This window comes from Agelaius tricolor, unplaced genomic scaffold (genome assembly GCF_023055355.1).
Source record: "Agelaius tricolor isolate 1412-34295 unplaced genomic scaffold, bAgeTri1.0.p SCAF_16, whole genome shotgun sequence".
Lineage (NCBI taxonomy): Eukaryota > Metazoa > Chordata > Aves > Passeriformes > Icteridae > Agelaius > Agelaius tricolor.
Window position 1 is genome coordinate 18561449 of NW_027269276.1, and position 17443 is coordinate 18578891.

Below are 17443 nucleotides of genomic sequence, written 5' to 3' on the forward strand. Positions count from 1 at the left end.
CCTCTCATTTGTGCTTGCAGACTGGATGAGACCATTGCAGCCATGAGCTGTGGTGCACTGAGTGAGCCAGCCAGGAGCCCTGGGGCAGAGATGACACCAAACTCTGGGCTTTTGGTGAATCCCCGTCTCCTCCAGCCTGCTCCTTTGGTCAGTGGGGCTTCTGTGGTTTATTCCAGAGTAGTGACTAATTTGGGGAGTTGAGCTTGAGAATTGTCAATTCCAGCATGTCTGTAGAAGGAGATCTTTTGGGGAAAAGATCACAGGATGGTTTGGGTTGAAAGGGACTTTAAAGACCATCTCATTCCATCCCCTGCCATGGGAGGGACACCTTTCACCAGACCAACCTGGCCAAGAACACTTTCAGAGGTGGGGTGACTTCTCTAGACAACCTGTTTCAGCATCTCACAGCTCTCACAGTAAATAATTTCTCCCTGATATCCAATCTAACCCTGCCCTCTGCCAGTGGGAAGCCATTCCCCCTGTTTCCCCTTGTTTCTCACCCCCTCTTTTCTCCCCTGTGTCCCTCATTGGCCATCTCAGTCTGGGATAGAGAAGCTTTGACAATGCCCTGCTCCTGGTGGATTTGTTTACTGGAGTTTAGCATCCTGCCTCCTTTTCAGGCATGCAGAAGAATTTCTGAGAGTCAGCCTAAGGCTGTGTCACCCTTTCACCTCTATTTTTTGAAGCCTTTTCTGCCAGATTCCCATTTTCCAAAGAGCATAAGGGTAATGAAGGAAAACTTCAGATAGGATTTGCACTTGATTTGCACACATTACTCCTGGAGAGGTGCTAACCTTTTTCCTGTTTCTTTTGAACATTCTCAAGTGGGTGGACCAAACTGGTTTGCTCCCACAAAGGAAAAGTGTTCATTCCATGGAGGCTGGAAGCGAGTGTGGCTCGGAGCGGAGCCGGCTGCGGATTCAGGACCGGGAGCTGCAGGAGATCTCGGATGATGGTTGGTGCCTCAGCCTGCACCAGCCTTGGGCTTCCTTGCTTGTGAGAGGAATCAAAAGGTGAAGGTGTCCCAGGCTGCTCCTGCTCCACAGGGGAGGTGGGAGGTTGTGTTCCTCAGAGGATCTCTGTGGTCCTGTGCAGTGACTGATACCTGTGATAGCTCCAGGTGTGGAAGTTGTGCTTCCTCTTCCAGTGGGTTGAGGAACTGGAGAATCTTCTTTTTGGGATAGTACCTCAACTGTAAGGGACAAATTTCTTCACAGTGGGTGAGTGAGTGTAGAGAGAGGCTGAGATTTCACTGCTATAGTTGGGGTGTTCCTGTGTGGAATTTGAAAAGCAAATAAGGTAATCACTTGAAATATGTTCTTCTGGGGTTTTTTGTTCAGCATAAAGAAGGCAACAGTGGCACCAGGCTTTGTTTAAAAGAAACCCAACCCTTGCCACTACCTTCACCCTCCTGGGCTGGGAATTGGGTTACAAAAAGGAGCTTCTACTTTTAATAATGAACAAAGAATCTCCTTTAGCCTTTTTTTCCCTTCACCACATTTCTCATTTTGGAGACCAAAGCTTTTTCACTTCCCAAACTAAGGATGCTGTAAATCTTAATGTGCCAGGATTGTTCATCCAGGTGTTCTGGGGATGCTCCAGCCACTCTGGTGGAGCTGCAGAATTCCAGGATCTCCAGACAACTGTTCCATGCAAAGACCTAATCCCTTATTGCTCCCTTGACTTTTCTGTGTGACTTTAGGAGCTTGTGAGGGACTTCTGTGAGCAGATTGTCCTGTGTATGTGTTCTGCTGGCCCTGCTGGGGATTGATATCCTCTAAAGCCCTGAGGACACACTCTGCTTTATTTGTGACATTGTTTTTTGCCTATCTCAGCTTTTCTTTGTGGTTCTGACACATTGCTTGAGTTGGAATAATCAGGGCAAAGCTTAGCAGCAGGAATTGACTATGTTTGAATGAAAATGTGGGTGATTTCTCCTCAAGTTTTAGTCCTACCTTTTCCTCTATTTTTTAGGGTGGAGGGCAGGACCTGGTACACATCTCATCGAGGGAGGTTATGGATTGCAGCTACTGCTAAAAGACCTTCCCCTCAGGAAATCTCAGAGCTGGAGGCCACCTACAGAATGCTGCACAGGAAAGGTGAACTCCTCTCCTTGGTTCTTGGAGTGATTTGGTACATTGAGCCACATAATGAGCAGTGTCAGAAATCCCTCTCTGCTGAGTAGGGAGTGCTATACATAAAATTAAATGTCCCAGCCCTAATCCTTCATGAAGAAGATCCTGACCTGGAAAAGGCACCAAAAAAAGTGTTAAAATTGCTGTATGTGTTCTTGTGCCTCAAAAAGTAGAGGTGCCTGGAGGAGAGGGAAGGGCACTTGGGGATTGGAAGACCCCAGCTGTGTGTGGGAATATGGGCTCCCTGAAGAGCTGTTTCTTTTGCTGCAGATGTGGAATTTCCAAGTGATTATCCCTCAGGATGCCTCCTGGGCTGTGTGGACGTGACTGATTGTTTATCACAGGAGCAATTTCAGGAGCAGGTGAGTACAGAAATGAACCTTTCCATGCTTGCAGTAACCACCAGGTTTTTAAAGTGGTGGAACTTGCCTCTGGAGAAGACATTGAGTGGAAATTTTAGATTGTGTTGAGAAGACACAAGTTACTGCAGGGATTTCTGTGGCAGAGGACATGAGGGGGCCTGGCAATTCAGGTCAGCATGGAAACATGGACAACTCTGCCCCAGTGGTGGTGCTGTGCCTTGGGACCTTGTCCCTGCCCTGTGGTGCCAGTGGCACTGAGTGCCCTGGTGTAGGAGGGATCATGGACCAGAGCTGCTGCATCTGCCTGGTGCTTCTTACAGGAGCTGGAGGTCCCAGTGGCCTCACTGGTGATGTCACACTGGCCTAGCTCGTGAGTGTTGTGCCCTGTTTGGCCACTGAGTGACCTGGAGATGCAGCCATGGAAAGGTGAGCTCTTTCCCACTAGGGAGGATGGACAGGAGAGCCACAGGACTACCTATAGTGAAGCAAGGCTGGGATCAGGAGTCTTGAGAAATCTCAACTGATCAAAGTCTATGGGTGATGATGTGTGTTCCAGATGTGCTGAGAGCATTGGCAGGCGGCCTTGTGAGGCCACTCTTAGCTTGGGATGGTTATGGAAACCAGGAGAGGACTCTTTGTAACTGATGCAGCTGTGGTTGGGAAGGGAAGGAAGGAGATCTGGACACTTCAGGCCAGTTGGTTTCACCTTGGTCTCTGGGAACCTCATAGAGAGATTGCTCTTGGAAGCCAGTTTTGGGCACATGGAGGAAGGGGACATTAGGAATAGCAAGTGTGGATTTACCTAATAATAAACTCATGCTTTACTAACCCCACGGCCTTCTTGCATCCAATAGATAGAATGGAGAGTATCTATTAACCTGCTGTCCTGGAGTAGGCACAAATCCCAGAGGAGTCATAACCAGTAGAAACTGGTAACTCTATGTATTGGTTAAACCACATCTAGAATACTTGGGTCACCATAAAATTGTTGAAAAACTGGAGCAAATCCCATGGAGACCACAAGGGTGGTTAGGGGCTGGAGCCCTGTGAGGAGAGGCAGGAGACACAGAGATCCTCCCTTCCTGCAAGGAGGTTGTTGGGAGACAGAGCTGGGCTCTGTGCTCACATACAAGGCAGGAGGGTCATAAATTGAAAGGGGAGGGTTCAATGTGGCTTGAGGAAACAAATTACCATAAAGATGGCCCAGCAATGGGGGAGGCACTGCCCAAGGGGTTGAACAGTCTTGATCTGGGAAAGTTTTCAAGACCCCAGAGGACAAAGCTGTGGGCAGCCTCACCTGAATTCAATGGCCCTGCTTTGATTGGGAAGTTGGACTAGAGACCTTCTGAGACCTGAGCCTGATGCTGTGACTGACTCCATGCTCCCAAAATCTGGGCCGGGGGTTTTCCTTGAGCTGTGTTTTATGGACTTATAAAACCTGCACTTAGCACCAAGCCCAGCACGGCTATTCCTGATCCCATTTCATCCCTGCTCACTGCACTGCCCCTTGTGCATGTCAGGTTTGGTCTGGTGGGAATCACCAAACCATATAGGGCTTGGTAGTGAACCATGACCATCTTGTGAGGTGGAATAAATTAGTTCCTTGGGAAGGAATGCACCACGATGATCTTGCTGTGAAGAGCTGGAGAGGCAGCAGGGGTTGGGGCTGTTTTCCAGGAAGTGCTCCTCTGCCTTTCCCAAACCCTGTGAGGTTTTTACCTGGGAGAGATGCCTGGAAATGTATTTCTGATGAGGGAATGTATTTCTGATGAGGTTGTGTCTCTTAATCACAGGAGGAAGGCAGAGAAGTTAGAGCATGAGCAGCAGAGGGAGCCTTGGGACTGGAATACCATGAAACCTACAGGAATATTTGGCTTTGTATGGGAACAAGCCATGGGAGAGGGAGAGGAAGGGGCACCGAGGCCATTGTAGGGATTTTCTTTTGTAGCATCCACTAATTTGCAATTTGGGCTTCAGTGTAGGTTCCTGTCCATCTCCTGCTGTCTGTAACAGTGGTGGAAAATAGATCTTGGTTACTTTTCTGTTTGTCACAATCCCTCCTCTTGCTTTGTGGATGGTTCAGGCATTGGTAAAATGGCTGTGATGGCATCTCTGATCTGGGAATTGTGCTGTAGGTAGCCAGCTTGAGTCTTCCCAGGGAGGACCTTCACAATTAGCCACATTCTCTGGAAATCCCTCCCAGTTTGTGGGCACTGCTTGGCTGCAGAGGGGCTGGAGGCAGAGCAGTGTATTCCAGGAGCACCATTATCCAACCTGTTAGTGGCAGATTTCCCTTTCTCCTCAATGCTGTGGCATTTCTCTGCCTTTTTGCTGTTCCCATATTCCAAACTGCTTATAATCCCTAATTTCCTGCCTTTTTCTGGTGGTTTTGTCTCTTTTTCCCAGGATTTCTTTAAGCAGTGGTAATTTCCCTCGCTTGTGAGCTAAAATCCAGAGATGTGAACCTTTCTGCAGTTGCTTTCTGAGGAAATGTCTGGTTTTTTGGGCTCTCAGGAGCAGCAAGTGCATCTGAAGGAAGCTGAGCTGAATTTAATTGCAATTGTCAGCAAGATGACAAAGCTCAGAAATCTGAGTTGGGTCTCGCCAGGAGTAAGAAATTCCTGTTGCTCACGTGGGTGTTTCAGCCTGGGTTCATCAGCAGTGTCAGCACTGTGATCCAGCCATTTCCCAGTGTGCAAAGATTCCTTGTAGCTCAGGCAGAAAGGCAAGGAACCATGATGCTTTTTCACCACTTAGGGCGTGCAGAAACATTGGGTATTTTCAAGGAATGTGTGAGCAGGCGAGGGGAGGTGATGCAGAGCAGAGACCTCTCGGGGACTGAGCTCTGGTGGAGCTTTTCCAGGCGCTGTGCTTTGACTCACACCTCTCCTCCTCACCACCTCCTGTTTAAGGCTCCTGCATGTTCCAGAAGAAATCATTTCACAAGTGCAGGGTGAGCCTCACTTGCAGGTTATACCAACCTCCCGAGGATGAAATAGTTCTTGGCTTGCTCACGGTGTTTTGGTGGTGATCCAGTGTTTTTTGGCAGCCACAAAAGTTTGGTTTGACTCTTGTGACTATTTGTTCCCATAGGCAAGGGAGACTCTTCCTGGTCTTAGGTCTGTTTTTCTTCATCCTGGGGGTGTTCAGCTTGGAGAAGAGAAGGCTCTGAGGAGGCCTTGGAGTCCTCTCCAGTGCCTAAAGGGGCTCCAGGAGAGCTGGAGAGGGACTGGGACAAGGAGTGCCATGGTATGGGGAAATGGCTTCCCAGTGCCAGAGGGCAGGGTTAGATGGGATACTGGGAAGGAATTAATTGTTCCCTGTGAGGGTGGGCAGGCCCTGGCACAGGGTGCCCAGAGCAGCTGTGGCTGCCCCTGGATCCCTGGAAGTGTCCAAGGCTGGGTTGAATGGGGCTTGGAGCACCCTGGTCTCGTGGAAGGTGTCCCTGCCCATAGCAGGGGGTGGAATGGGATGAGCTTTAAGGTCCTTTCCAACTTTATCCAGTCTGTGGTTCCATGGCTTTGTGGTCTGTCTGCTCTGTAACTCTCCCATTACCTCTCAGCCCTTTCACTGCTGTCACCCACTCCCTGTTTAGCACTGTCTGCAGATTTAATTTCCCTGCTGTTTGCATCCTCTCTCAAGTTGCTAATGAAGATGTTGTGGCACCCCGCTGGTATTTTTCTATCATTATCCTCATTTAATGTTTTTTTTTTTTACACTTGTGCTCAAAAAAACAAAATTAAGCAACACTTCCCCAGCACAGTCAGACCCATTCCCTGCCAGAGCTTTTGCATTATGACCAGGGAGGGGTTATTTAACCACATTTTTGCTGCACATGTAAGCCTGGCCTTTCATCACCACTGAGAGGGGGCGGTCCCTACCTTCCTCTGCCCTACCTGCAGCATTTGAGGCCCAGCTGACGTTGTTGAGATGGTTTGCAGATCCTGAGGACGTGTGGGAAGTGATGATGGAACAGGATCTGTAGTGCTGGAGCTGGCAGGGAGCAGAGGAAGAGCAGAGATGTCCTTGTGATTAGGATCAGTGGCACGTCAGGTACCCTAATCCCAGTTATGCTGCTTATTGCATGAACTAGTTAGATCTGCTCCTCTGGGTCTCTTTCCCACGTGAAAAATAAAGCAATTCTTCCAGTCAGAGGTTATTTACACCACATCTTGCTGCTCAGAGCTGTGATCTTTGGCTTGAAGCTGCTCTGGCAGCAGAAGTTGTGTTCAGGCAGGAGGGTCCAGCCCAGGTGTTCAGCATCACTTGTTCTGTTTGCAGGGAACTGCAGCAGGAGCTGCATCCTGAACTCAGCCCTGCTTGCCTGGTGCCTGCAGATCCCTCTGAAATCTCAGGATTTCCAGTTGAGCTTTGCACATCTTGCCCCTCCTCAGAGCACATTCTGGGCTCATTTCCTTCTCTTCCTGGCAGCAACCCAAAAATCCCTGCTCAAGACCAGAATGATTCCTTTGTTACACTTTTCAGCTAGAGGTGACCTGGAAACTTTTTTCCCCCTTGGAGATCCAAGTGTTCACTGAGGCTTTTCCTTGCTCCGGGGCTGACGTCAGTGACACCTTGAGCAGAGCAAGGAGCTGCCCTTGTTTTCCTGCAGGAGGTGTCAGTGACTTCAGCAGTGCCCACTTGGGATCTGTGGGATGGGGCAGGCAGGCCTTGGCACAGCACTAAAGCCAGCAGGGAAGTGTTTACATTGATGCCATTTCCATGTGCTCTGAAGTCCATGTTCCTTCTGCTAATGGCTTTGATCTGAGAGGCTATTTAACTGGAAAAAGAGTGTTTCCTGCTGCTGTTTTAGTGGTTGATAGGTGTGTTTGGCTTATTTCGAGTGCCAATACCTGGATGGAGTTATTATACCAGGCTGAAATATTGGCTAATTATGTTTGATGGGAGTTAAGTGTTTATTTTTCATTTCTAGGTGATCATCTTAGTGTCCTAAATCTGCTCAGGGAACATGTAGAAGCTATTTTTATGCCACGAGATTACAACTATCATTTAAATAGGCTCCAGCTTTCCCACTCAGGAAATTTGGGTTTAAACTTTTGGCCTCCTCTTCCCTCCCTGGTGAAAAGAGCAACAAAAAAAAATGAACTCAGGTGCCCAGTGTACAGAACTTGGTTTAGATTCTCAAATAGGAGTGAAGAAGGGTAGGGACTTTCTATATTTAGACTCCAGAAGGTGCCTGTTTAGATTATCTCCAAATAAAGGAACAATAGCCCTCTGGGAGTATTTTCCTAAGGAGTTAATGGGAGGGAGAAACACAAACATAGACATTGATGTGTGCTTCTAAGAACAGTATAAATGCATAGAGACTTTTTATGAGGACCTGGTCCCTGAGGGAAGGGTTTCCTAGTGCAGGCTCCGAGTGAGACAAATGCCTGTTTGTGTGGTGCTGTGGCTGTCCTGGCCCCTTCCTTGCCTCCACCACCAGGATATTTGCCTTCTCATTCCTGAGGCACCTCTCCCAGTGGAGGATTTTTAGCTAGGTCAGATATCCTTCCTTCTGGAGCAGTCTAGGTGGTTGTTAATGATTGCAACCCACGAAAGGCCTTTGAACTTTACAGGGCCCTGCATTCTCCAGAGCTGAATTTGTCTTTTCTGTGTAGCCAGATGCCAGATCCAGTGGTGTCAGGCATTAGGCTGGCTCACAGGGTGATGCATCTCTTTAATTCAGGTTCTCACCCCACAAAATCCCCCGATTTGTGGTTCTGGGAGCAGAGCAGGAATGCAGCTGGTTTGAATTAGAGACGGTAAGAGATGGGGGAGTTTTTCCATATGGGAAGTGCTTTGGTTTTCATCAGAGGCTCTTCTGAGGCTCCAGCTGCCTTGCATAAGCCAGCAGGTTTGCTCAGGTCACTGCTCAGGCTGTTAAGATGAAGGAGAGATTGTCACTTGATGATGATTAATTTAGGAATGCATTAGCATGCCAAAGAAATCGAATGATAGAGGCCTGCTTGCCCTCTCCTCTGGTTTCCTAGACCCAAGGGAGAAAGCGAAGCCAAGGCTGAAGCATATGACTTAATTAATGATGACTGTGGACTTTGCCTCTGCTACCATTTCAGCAAACTACTCATGAGCTGGCAGGGCCTTTTCCCTCTCTCAGATGTGGTCACTGATACTTGCTGCCTTCTCAGTGTTTGGGTTTTATTTAATCCTGAAACTGAGGGTTAGATAAAACTGACCTGGTGCCCCAGGTCAGGTGCCCCACTGCCTTCCCATCCAGGTTGGGCTGTGACCACCCTTTCCATAGTGACCCCAAATGATGTGTCAGCTGCAGAATGCAACCCCCATAGTAGATGCAGAGTGCCCAAGGACTCTGCTTGCTTCAGCTTTTGTTGGTGTGTCACTGATTTCCTAACCCTGAACAGACCGGTTGCTCCAATGCATTTCCTGGTCCTGTGAGAGATCCCATCCCTTTTGAGGGGTTGAATCAGTCCTGGGGGCAGGTGCTGGCATCATTCCTCCTTGGGGAGCAGCAGCAAGGGTCAGCATGGGGAGAGGCAGCTGCCCAAGTGAGCCAGGGCAGGGGCAGGGCTGTGTTCCCAGCGTTTGGGTTTTCCGGCTTGCACGTCCTACCCCTGTTCTTCCCAGCTCTGACTGTGAAAGGACTTTGTGAAGCTGCTTGAAGTCTGACTGTATGTAGCCAGCTGAGGTACTCTGGTTCCCCTCAGCTCCTCCTCCCTGTTGCTTTTCCCTTCTCCTTGCTGATGGTGCAGGTGATGGGGCTGCGTTTAGCCCTGCCCTTGCTGTCCCTTGGCACAGGGGCATGCAAACAGCCCTTTCAGCCTAGTACCTTCCCAAACATTACTCCAAGTCCACCCAGTTTCTCCTGAACTGGTTGTCAGGCACTCTATAAATATCTCCAGCCTTTCCAGGGCTTACCATGGGCGGGTTTTGTCCTGGGCTGGGATGTGAGGGCAGGAGGGTGTTGGTGGCTGCAGGTCCTGCACTGCCGGTTCAGGGAGAGCTGGGCTGTGCAGCTGCCGAGCCCTCCGGAGCCCTGGCAGACAGCTCGGAGTGCACCAGCACAAGGCTGCATTTTAAATCTACATTTCAAAGTCCTCTTATTACTTACTATGTTTTAATTGCTTCCCCTGCCCTTCAAATCAAAGTACAGCCCGTGGTGTAGAGACACCTCGATGGGAGCCGGGCTCTGGGCTGGAGGCGGGGAGCAGCCACCGGATGGGGATGGATCCGCCCCTCCAGGGAAGGATCCCGCGGCGATCCCAGCCTGCTGCGCCTGCATCTGGTTATACCAGCCAGGCATGCGAGGGGCAGAGCAGCCCAGGGCTGCCAGGCATTGTGGTGGGAAGAAGGGGAAAGGAAGGCAGGCTCACAAAATTCCTTGTGCATCCTGGTGCAGGGAGCATGTGCCAGCACACCAGCTGCCAGCAGCAGCTGTAAGCGCTCAGGAACAGCAGGGAGGATGTTGACTGCAACAATGCATCAAGGCTGCGGTTTGTAGCCTCAATAGTCAGGCAGTTAACTTTTTTTCTCTTTTTTTTTAACAAAGACATTTTGATTGCCAAATCCATAACCATTAGCAGCTGTGGTTTCGAGCTGTTCCTTCCTCACACGTTGCAGTCTAGACCTGACAGGCTTTCAAACAAAAGTTTGGCTGACGGCTTTTGTTTGGATTTCTTTGTGATCCTACTTTTTTTTCCTTCTTTTCGTGTTCTGTTGATTTGAATTGAACATCAACGTGCATCCCTTTGCTGACACAGCCTCTGTGGAGCAGCTCTGCTGCATCCCTGAGCTCTTCCATGGCCAAGGACAGCTTGTAGTGTTCTTTGGGTGCATGTTCTGGATGTTTCTGCCTCGAGCTAGAAAATTTGGCATTTCTAGAAACTTGGATGCGCTTAGGGTTTCTGTTTAGGAAAATGTTACATTTCTCATGGGCCAAAGGCTGGTTGGCATATGACCTTAAAAAATGGCGCTTGACAATGTGCTTGGAGTTGGAAGTGTGATGCAAGACTGTGTCATGAGGGTGATCAAAACTCAGAGTGAAGCATTTGGTGCTCTGCAAGTGCTTTTCAGGACTGGAGGGCTGAATCAGGAGGTGACACAGTGGTGGTAAACCTGGATCTGCTGTTTGCAGTTGGGTGTCACCTTTGGGTGAATGTGCCCTGGGGCACTCAGGGTGAAGGCTGTGTTGAGAGAATTGGCTGGATAATTCCCCAAAGGGAACACCCTTGTAAAGAGATGATGGAGACCACTGCTGTCAGAACAAATGGCAGGGAGCTGATGCTCCTAAACCACTCTTCTTGGAAAAGTGACAGGCCAAATGTGGCTTGGGCACAGTGGCACCCACATCCAATTAAGCATTATCTCTCAGATTTGATGGCTTCATTTCTCCTGGATCCGTGTGTTTGTGGTGCAGGCATTGCTGCAAGTGCCCTTATTTGGCTGCAGCACCCCCATCCCTCCCAAAAAGCTGCCCATTTTCTTTTCCCTCTTGCAAACCACTGAAGAAACATTTTCTAGCTGGATGGTGAGCAATTTCCCTCCGGAGAGGAGGAGAAAATGGCTGTTTAGTAGTTAATTACCTGTTACGTGTCTCTGACAGCGATGAAGCTTATGAGGCATGAAAGAAGAGCAGATCCGCCTCTCCCACAAATCACCAAGAAAACAGGGTGAAGGAAGTTGGGCTCCCAGGGGATCCCTTACATCCCACTCCTCTTTTTGCACGTGGCCAAGGGGTGTCTCCAACAGCCAGGACGAGCCCAGTGTGTGTTTCTGCCTGCTGGGGGGCGCTGATTTATTGCCACTGCTGGATCCAGCAGCCCCGCTCTGTCAGAGATGCTGCCTCCACCAGGGTGATTTTTTTCCCCTTTGAATGCATTTTATGGTGAACTCTCTTGCCAGCACATGGGGTCTGCTTGCTTTTATTCTTTCCAGACAGCATTGCTTTCCAGTGCTGTCTCTTTTATTTCAAGGCTCTTGGAGAGCAGCAGGGAAAGGAAGGCTGGAGCGAGTGTCCTGGCCCGGCACTGCCTGGCAGAGCGAGCCGTGTTTTCCCTGTTGTTCACTGAGGAGCCATGCCAGGAAAATGATTCACCCCTTTCCATCATGAACCTTGCAGAGCATCTCAAGCACCTCCTGGCTGCTGGTGTCCCCAGCAGCTGTAAGATGGAGAGAGTGGCAGTGGCCAGGGGAAGGACCACAGGTTCCAGCGTGCAATTCTCCGCCACGCTCCGGCTAACCGGGATGTGCACTCCTATGGCAAGGAAAGCTCAGGCTGCATTGCAGGGCTCCACAGGCTGGCTGGCGTGTGTGAAACCAGGACTGTTCCCACCCCTTTGTGTCCCCAGGCCTTAATGAGAGCAAGAATGCTCCTGGAGGGTCGCTAGAGAAGCTGCTGAGTGCGCTGGGGCTTTGTGCTGTGCAGAGCTGCTGCTCCGTGCACGCGGTGCCTTTGTTCCTGCCTCGGATGCACCAGAGCAGAGCTCATCTCGTTAGTGATGGTTTGGCTTCCCCCCAGGACGTTTTCCTTCTGCTCTTTCCATTCCCCTGCCTTTGGGTCACAGCAGTTGGGTTCAAGCCAGTGCAGCTTATTGGGAAGAGGTGCAGGAATTGAGGGGTTTGGGATGTTTTTTTCTCCTGTGGAGATGCAATCAGGATGAGCAAAGGGTCCCAAATGCTGCATTAGTACCAGGAATGCTGGGTGAGCCTGCATGGCCCCAGCATCCTGCTGCAGGCTTTACCTAAATTGGGAAAGGAAAAAGTGTAACAGATTGATGTGGGGGGGGAAAAATATAGCAGGATTTTTTTTTCTCAGATGTCAGAGAAGGTGGGTTTGTGTCTCTGCTGGCTCTGAGCTGGCTCGTCCCCTCCTTTGCTCTTTTGCTGTGGGCTGTGGAGCGGGAGGCTGGCAGCCCTGCTGCTATTCCTGGTGGTGACAAGCTGGTGATGGGAGACGAGGGATGGTGAAAACAAAGTGTAGGGAACATTCATTAGCAATTATCCCTGCTTGCAGCTTGAGCTGGGTGGCTGTTGGGGACATCTGATAGCCACTTAATATGTGTTCAAAGCTCTGGCTCTGGCGTGAGGGTGAGTCTGGTGGCTGTTTTTGGAGGAGCCCAGGGCTCAGCTCCCTTTTCCACCTTCCTTTAACCTCGAGCTCTTCCTGCAGGTGTTAAGCTGCCTTGAGATCTGCTTTTCTCTTCCCTCCCACCTAATCTCCTCACAGCTGGGGTCTTCCAGACCTGTTAGCAGCAAAGTGAAGCCCAGCTGGAGAGGTGGGACGAGCAGGGGGGGCAGTGGTTGTGTGGAGGCTGTGTGTAGAGTGTGTCTGTGGGGTGTTGGTGTGAAGCAGTGGGAGGAGCAGCTCTTGGTGAGCCACATCAGCTGTTTGCAGCCCACAGAGCCCACTGGCCTCCCACCTCCCTTGTTGCCTGCTGACTACAAGGTGGCAGAAGGTCTGAAAGGAGGCTGAATCTTTTTTTTCACACTGTGGTTGCATTGCATAACCTCTCTCTTTCGAGCTTCTTTGGTCATCTGCAGGATTGGAGAAGGGCAGGTTTGCTCCTTTTTGAGGGACAATCTAGTCTCTGGACTGTGTTTGTTGTATCCACCTTCTAAATGCCAGGTTGCTTCCAGGTAGAGGCAGTGTAAAGCTGGAGTAGCAGCACCTATCTTATTGAACACCCCCAATATGAGAGAGATGAGTGCTGTTGAATTTAAGAAGGGACATCCCCCAGCAGACTCCTGGCTGGGTTTGATTCTTGGTCTCTGGAAGAGAGGGAGCATGGTTTCACTCTGAACTGACCTTTTATTTGAAAAAACTGCTGTTGGAGATTGTCTCTACTGGGGATCACAGAATCCCAGACTGGTTGGGGTTGGGAGTGACCATAAAGTTCATCTCATTCCCTGCCCTGGGGTGAAACACACCTCCCACTAGAGCCAGTGACACCAAGCCCTGTCCAATCTGAACGATATGACAGGAAATGCTCTGTCCTCTCCCTCTGCCACACCAGCTCTAGGTTTGGGCTTTTATTCCAAGCTCAGGTTTACTGAAGTGATGATAGGCTGCCTGTGGGGTGGAGTAGTTGGGAATAAATTTTTTCTCTGTCTCCTAAACTTCTGGATTTTGAGACAGTAGAGTAACACAACTGACTTTTCACAGCAGAAACAGTGAGAAATTAGGTTTTGGCACTTAAATTTGGGCAGCTTTGGACAATGTAACAGAGGCAGACCTGTTTGGTATCTTGATGGCAGCATCTCCACTGAGAGTGGGGCTTCCTAAATTTCTGTGGGATGAATGAATGCAATGTACTCATGGAAGAGACTGGGGGAAGAAGGGAGCTGGGCTGTTGGCTTGGCTCAGCATCTTGTGGGAGCTCAGCCTCATCTTCCTTGCTTGGGAACATCCTGACTCTAGGCAGAGGAAAGGGTTTATGGCTCTTTCTTGGCTCCAGCCCACAGGAATATTCTGGATTTTTGTTCACCAGGATGAGATAAGAGGTTTCTGGGTTAGGTACAATAGGAAGCCTTAAATGCAGTGGCTGGATGAGAGGATCCTTCCCTGCCTCCTGGAAGCGGGATGCCAGAGGAAGGACCAAAGCTTTTTAAAATGAAGGACACAAAGGGGTTTGGCTCACAGACTGAGATGCACCCTGGGAGCAAAGATGAAAGGCTGTGGTGTGGAAGCAGGAATTCAAGTCACAGTTGTGGCATCCACCTTGGCCTTGAGATCGGATTGAGCAGGAACTGTTGGAGCTGAAGGCTTGATCCAGGTTTAGAATGAAAGCTGTCAGTGGGTGAAACCAACTTGCTATTGCTTCACTGCTGGTGCCTGTTTGGGAGATGTTCCTAGGATGGGGCTGTAAAAGGGTGAAGGGGACATGGTGCTGTTCTGGTGCACCTGGGAGATGTGGCTGAGGGGATTTGGGAGGCAGCTGTATCCCAGCAGCAGGACCTCTGCCACACACCCATCCTGGCTGCCCCACCTGGCTGAAGAAGCCATGGGCTGAAGCAGGGGTAGTGGAGCAGGAAGGGTCACCTCTGCAGCCAGGTTTGGGTAGCCTTTGGTCCTCCAGCCTTGAAGGACCTTGGTCCTTTGGCTTGTCCTCAGGTCCTCCAGCCACGGAGGTGCCACCGGTCACCCGGGAGATGCTGAGAGCGACAGAGCAGTGCCAGCATTTCACACTCTCTAGGCATTGACTGGGGAAATTCACATTGGCTCTTCCTAACCTTCCAAGATCCTCCTTCCCTGCAGATGGGAAATGAAAATCCTTGGCATGGGCACGGAGCAGTGGAAGCAAGTCAAGTAAGGTGACTCAGCCAAAAAAGAACAGAGAGGAAGAAACCTGTCCAAGGCTGGGTCGGTGCAGCAGGGCATGGGTGCATGGTGTGGATCAGGGCAGCTCCTCCTCCCCAGCACGGAGCAGCTGAGTGCTTGTACCTCTCTCTTACCCAGTGCACAGCTCTTACAGGCTGCTGTAAAATGAGAGGGCTTGGAAACGCTTCCCCTGGTTGATCCAATCCCAGCGTTGGGCTTCTGTAAATCTCCCTGAACTGCTGGCAATGCTGCCAAACCCTGCTGCAGTGTGGGGAGAGCAGGTCGCTCCCTGCTTCCCTCGCCATGCCCAGCTGTTCCAGGGCAAATCCAAACTCATTTTGGCAGGTCGGTGAGAGCTTTTCAAACACTCGGCCTAGGAGTCATTTGTTAGTAACAAATGGGGGATTTGCCAGGACACGCAGCTCCATCTGCTCTGGCATCCTGTCCCCTCCAGCAGCCTTGATGGATCTGCTTGAGGAAGGCAGGGGAGCAGGAAAAAAAAGAAGGCATTTTTCCCATGGAAGGAAAACCACTTCCGCAGTCTGTTTGAGCAGGGTTTCCTGGGCTGGAGCATCCTCGTGGCATGTGCTGGCCTCAGCGCCTGTCAGCACCAGCTCTGCAGCTCATGGACAATCTGAGGTGAGAGCTGAGACATACATTTTTTATGACTGTTTTGCATTTCACCTCTGAATGCCAGGGAGGCTGAGCTGCAGCCAGCCAGGATCTTGGTGTGCTTCCTGCATGGAGTGTGTTTTTTCTTCTTTTTCCCCACATGGTTAATGAGAGAAACAATTTTAGAGGTCTTTTTCCAACCTAAATGTTTCTATGATTCTATAATCTGTTTATTCTCTTCCTTTAAAATTCCCCCATGTCTTCAGTGTGTTAAAATCCCTCCACTGACTCTGTGAATGGAGCCAGCCCTGAGCTGGTCTCTCTGAGCCATCACCTTGGTATGTAGCAGGTGTGTTGCTCACCTTTTGTATGCAAGTGAGTATCAAGGAATGTGTGTCCCACAGCAGGACTGTGCACACTCTCCAAGTCTCAAATCCTTGTGTTTGGGATTGAGCTTTGTGGGGAACATTTGGGGATGTATCTGTAGCTGGGACAGCTGGTGGTGGCCACCTTTCTGGTGGTCATTTCAGGCTGGGTTTGGCAGGTTGTTTTGGTTGTGGTGCTGGTGTGCTGTCCATGACCAGTTAGGGATTAGTGCAAATACTCACATTCCTGGTCGTCTGAATCTAGGGATGCATCAGGCTGAAAATCTGTCCCTTGCTTGTCCCAGTGAACCAGGTGGGCTGGTGATGGTACCACCTCCCTCTCAACATCCCAGGGTTCTAATCAGCCTAAATCAAATGTGAAACCACAGGGGTGGCACAGGTTGGTTCTAAAGGGGGCTGAAAGGGGTTTGGGAACACCCAGGGTGGGTGGATCCAAAGAGGCAGCAAGCTCCAGCAGAGGCACAGTGGGAAGAGCCTGAGCAAGGGGCTTGCAGAATAAGACCCAGACCTGGAATTGTTGGGGTTTTCTTTTCATTAGAAGTTCTTGAAGTGGTTTGGTCTGAGCTTCTACAGCCTCCATATAACCCATGTCTTGGCTAAGATCTCTCTGTTCTTGCCCACTGAGCTCTTTCTGTGCCCATACAGCAGTCCTGACTCTGCTCTCTGTGTCTCTCTGTGTTTCACAGTATCCGGACCTGAGCCAGGAGTCTGGCTCTCCATTTGTCTTTATCTGCACGAATCCCCAGGAGATGGTTCTGAAGTTTCCCATCAAAGGAAAACACAAAATCTGTAAGTAGTAAAGTTTCCCCAGGTGCCCCCCCAGCCCTCAGAGCTGGCTCCCCTTGCCACCCCAGCTTGCCGTTGCCAGATGAGTTCCCAACCTTCGCCGTCTGCTCTTTGATCTGGAGGTGTTTGTTTAATGGCTCAAATACATCTGTAATATTTTTTTGTCTTCAGTTCCCCTTTCCCCAGATGTTGCTTCCTTCCAAATACATGCTTCTTCCTGCCTCTGCAAACACTTGGGGAGTCAAAGAGCAGTCGTGTCGGAGGCCGATCTGCTGCCGGCACCAGCCTGGGTTAGAAGAGGAGTCGGTGCAGCAATGCCCAGGCAGATCCAGGCACCTTCCGTGTCCTGCAGTTCCAAACCACACTCTTGCCCCTGAGGGCAGCGAGGGCTTGAACAGCAAGAGCTGCAGGGCCAGATGGATGTTCCCCATCTGCGGGCCGGTGGGATGGGATGGGGTGGGATGGGATGTCCTGGCAGAGCGCGCGGGGAAGTGCCGCAGCATCTGTCCGCGCTGCGCTTGCCAGCGTCGTTAGTCCCTTTTACGAGCCACCAGCCCCTCCGCAGGCTGCCAGTTATCCCTGCCCGCTGCTATAAAAAGGATGGAGGAGGGAATGCGGCAGCTGGGGAGCCCGCAGTCAGCTCCGTCCTTATTAGCAGCCTCCCCAGCACACAGCCCGGGGAAGGCACCGCACGCGCTTGCAGGGGATGTGAAAAATTAATTTGACGGGCTAAAAGCAGCAGAAGCAGGAAGAGTCTTGGCTGTTTATTCAGCAGAGCTGACAACTGGGTGATCTCCCTCCTTTCCACATGGATCCACTGGGGTTTGGGAGTGTTGGGATTTCTCAGGACTGGTTAATAAGGGTTTT

At 50.4% G+C, this 17443-nt stretch overlaps 1 protein-coding gene across 1 annotated transcript in view; it reads left to right on the plus strand.

Moving 5' to 3' along the window:
- The window catches only part of TRIP4 (thyroid hormone receptor interactor 4), a 29945-nt gene that overhangs the window by 9388 nt on the left and 3114 nt on the right, over positions 1–17443 (plus strand). Inside the window, exons 8-12 of the mRNA XM_071441988.1 lie at positions 21–147; positions 826–1013; positions 1975–2099; positions 2406–2497; positions 16477–16579. Coding sequence (XP_071298089.1) covers positions 21–147; positions 826–1013; positions 1975–2099; positions 2406–2497; positions 16477–16579 — 635 coding nt within the window. The remainder of the gene's footprint in view (positions 1–20; positions 148–825; positions 1014–1974; positions 2100–2405; positions 2498–16476; positions 16580–17443) is intronic.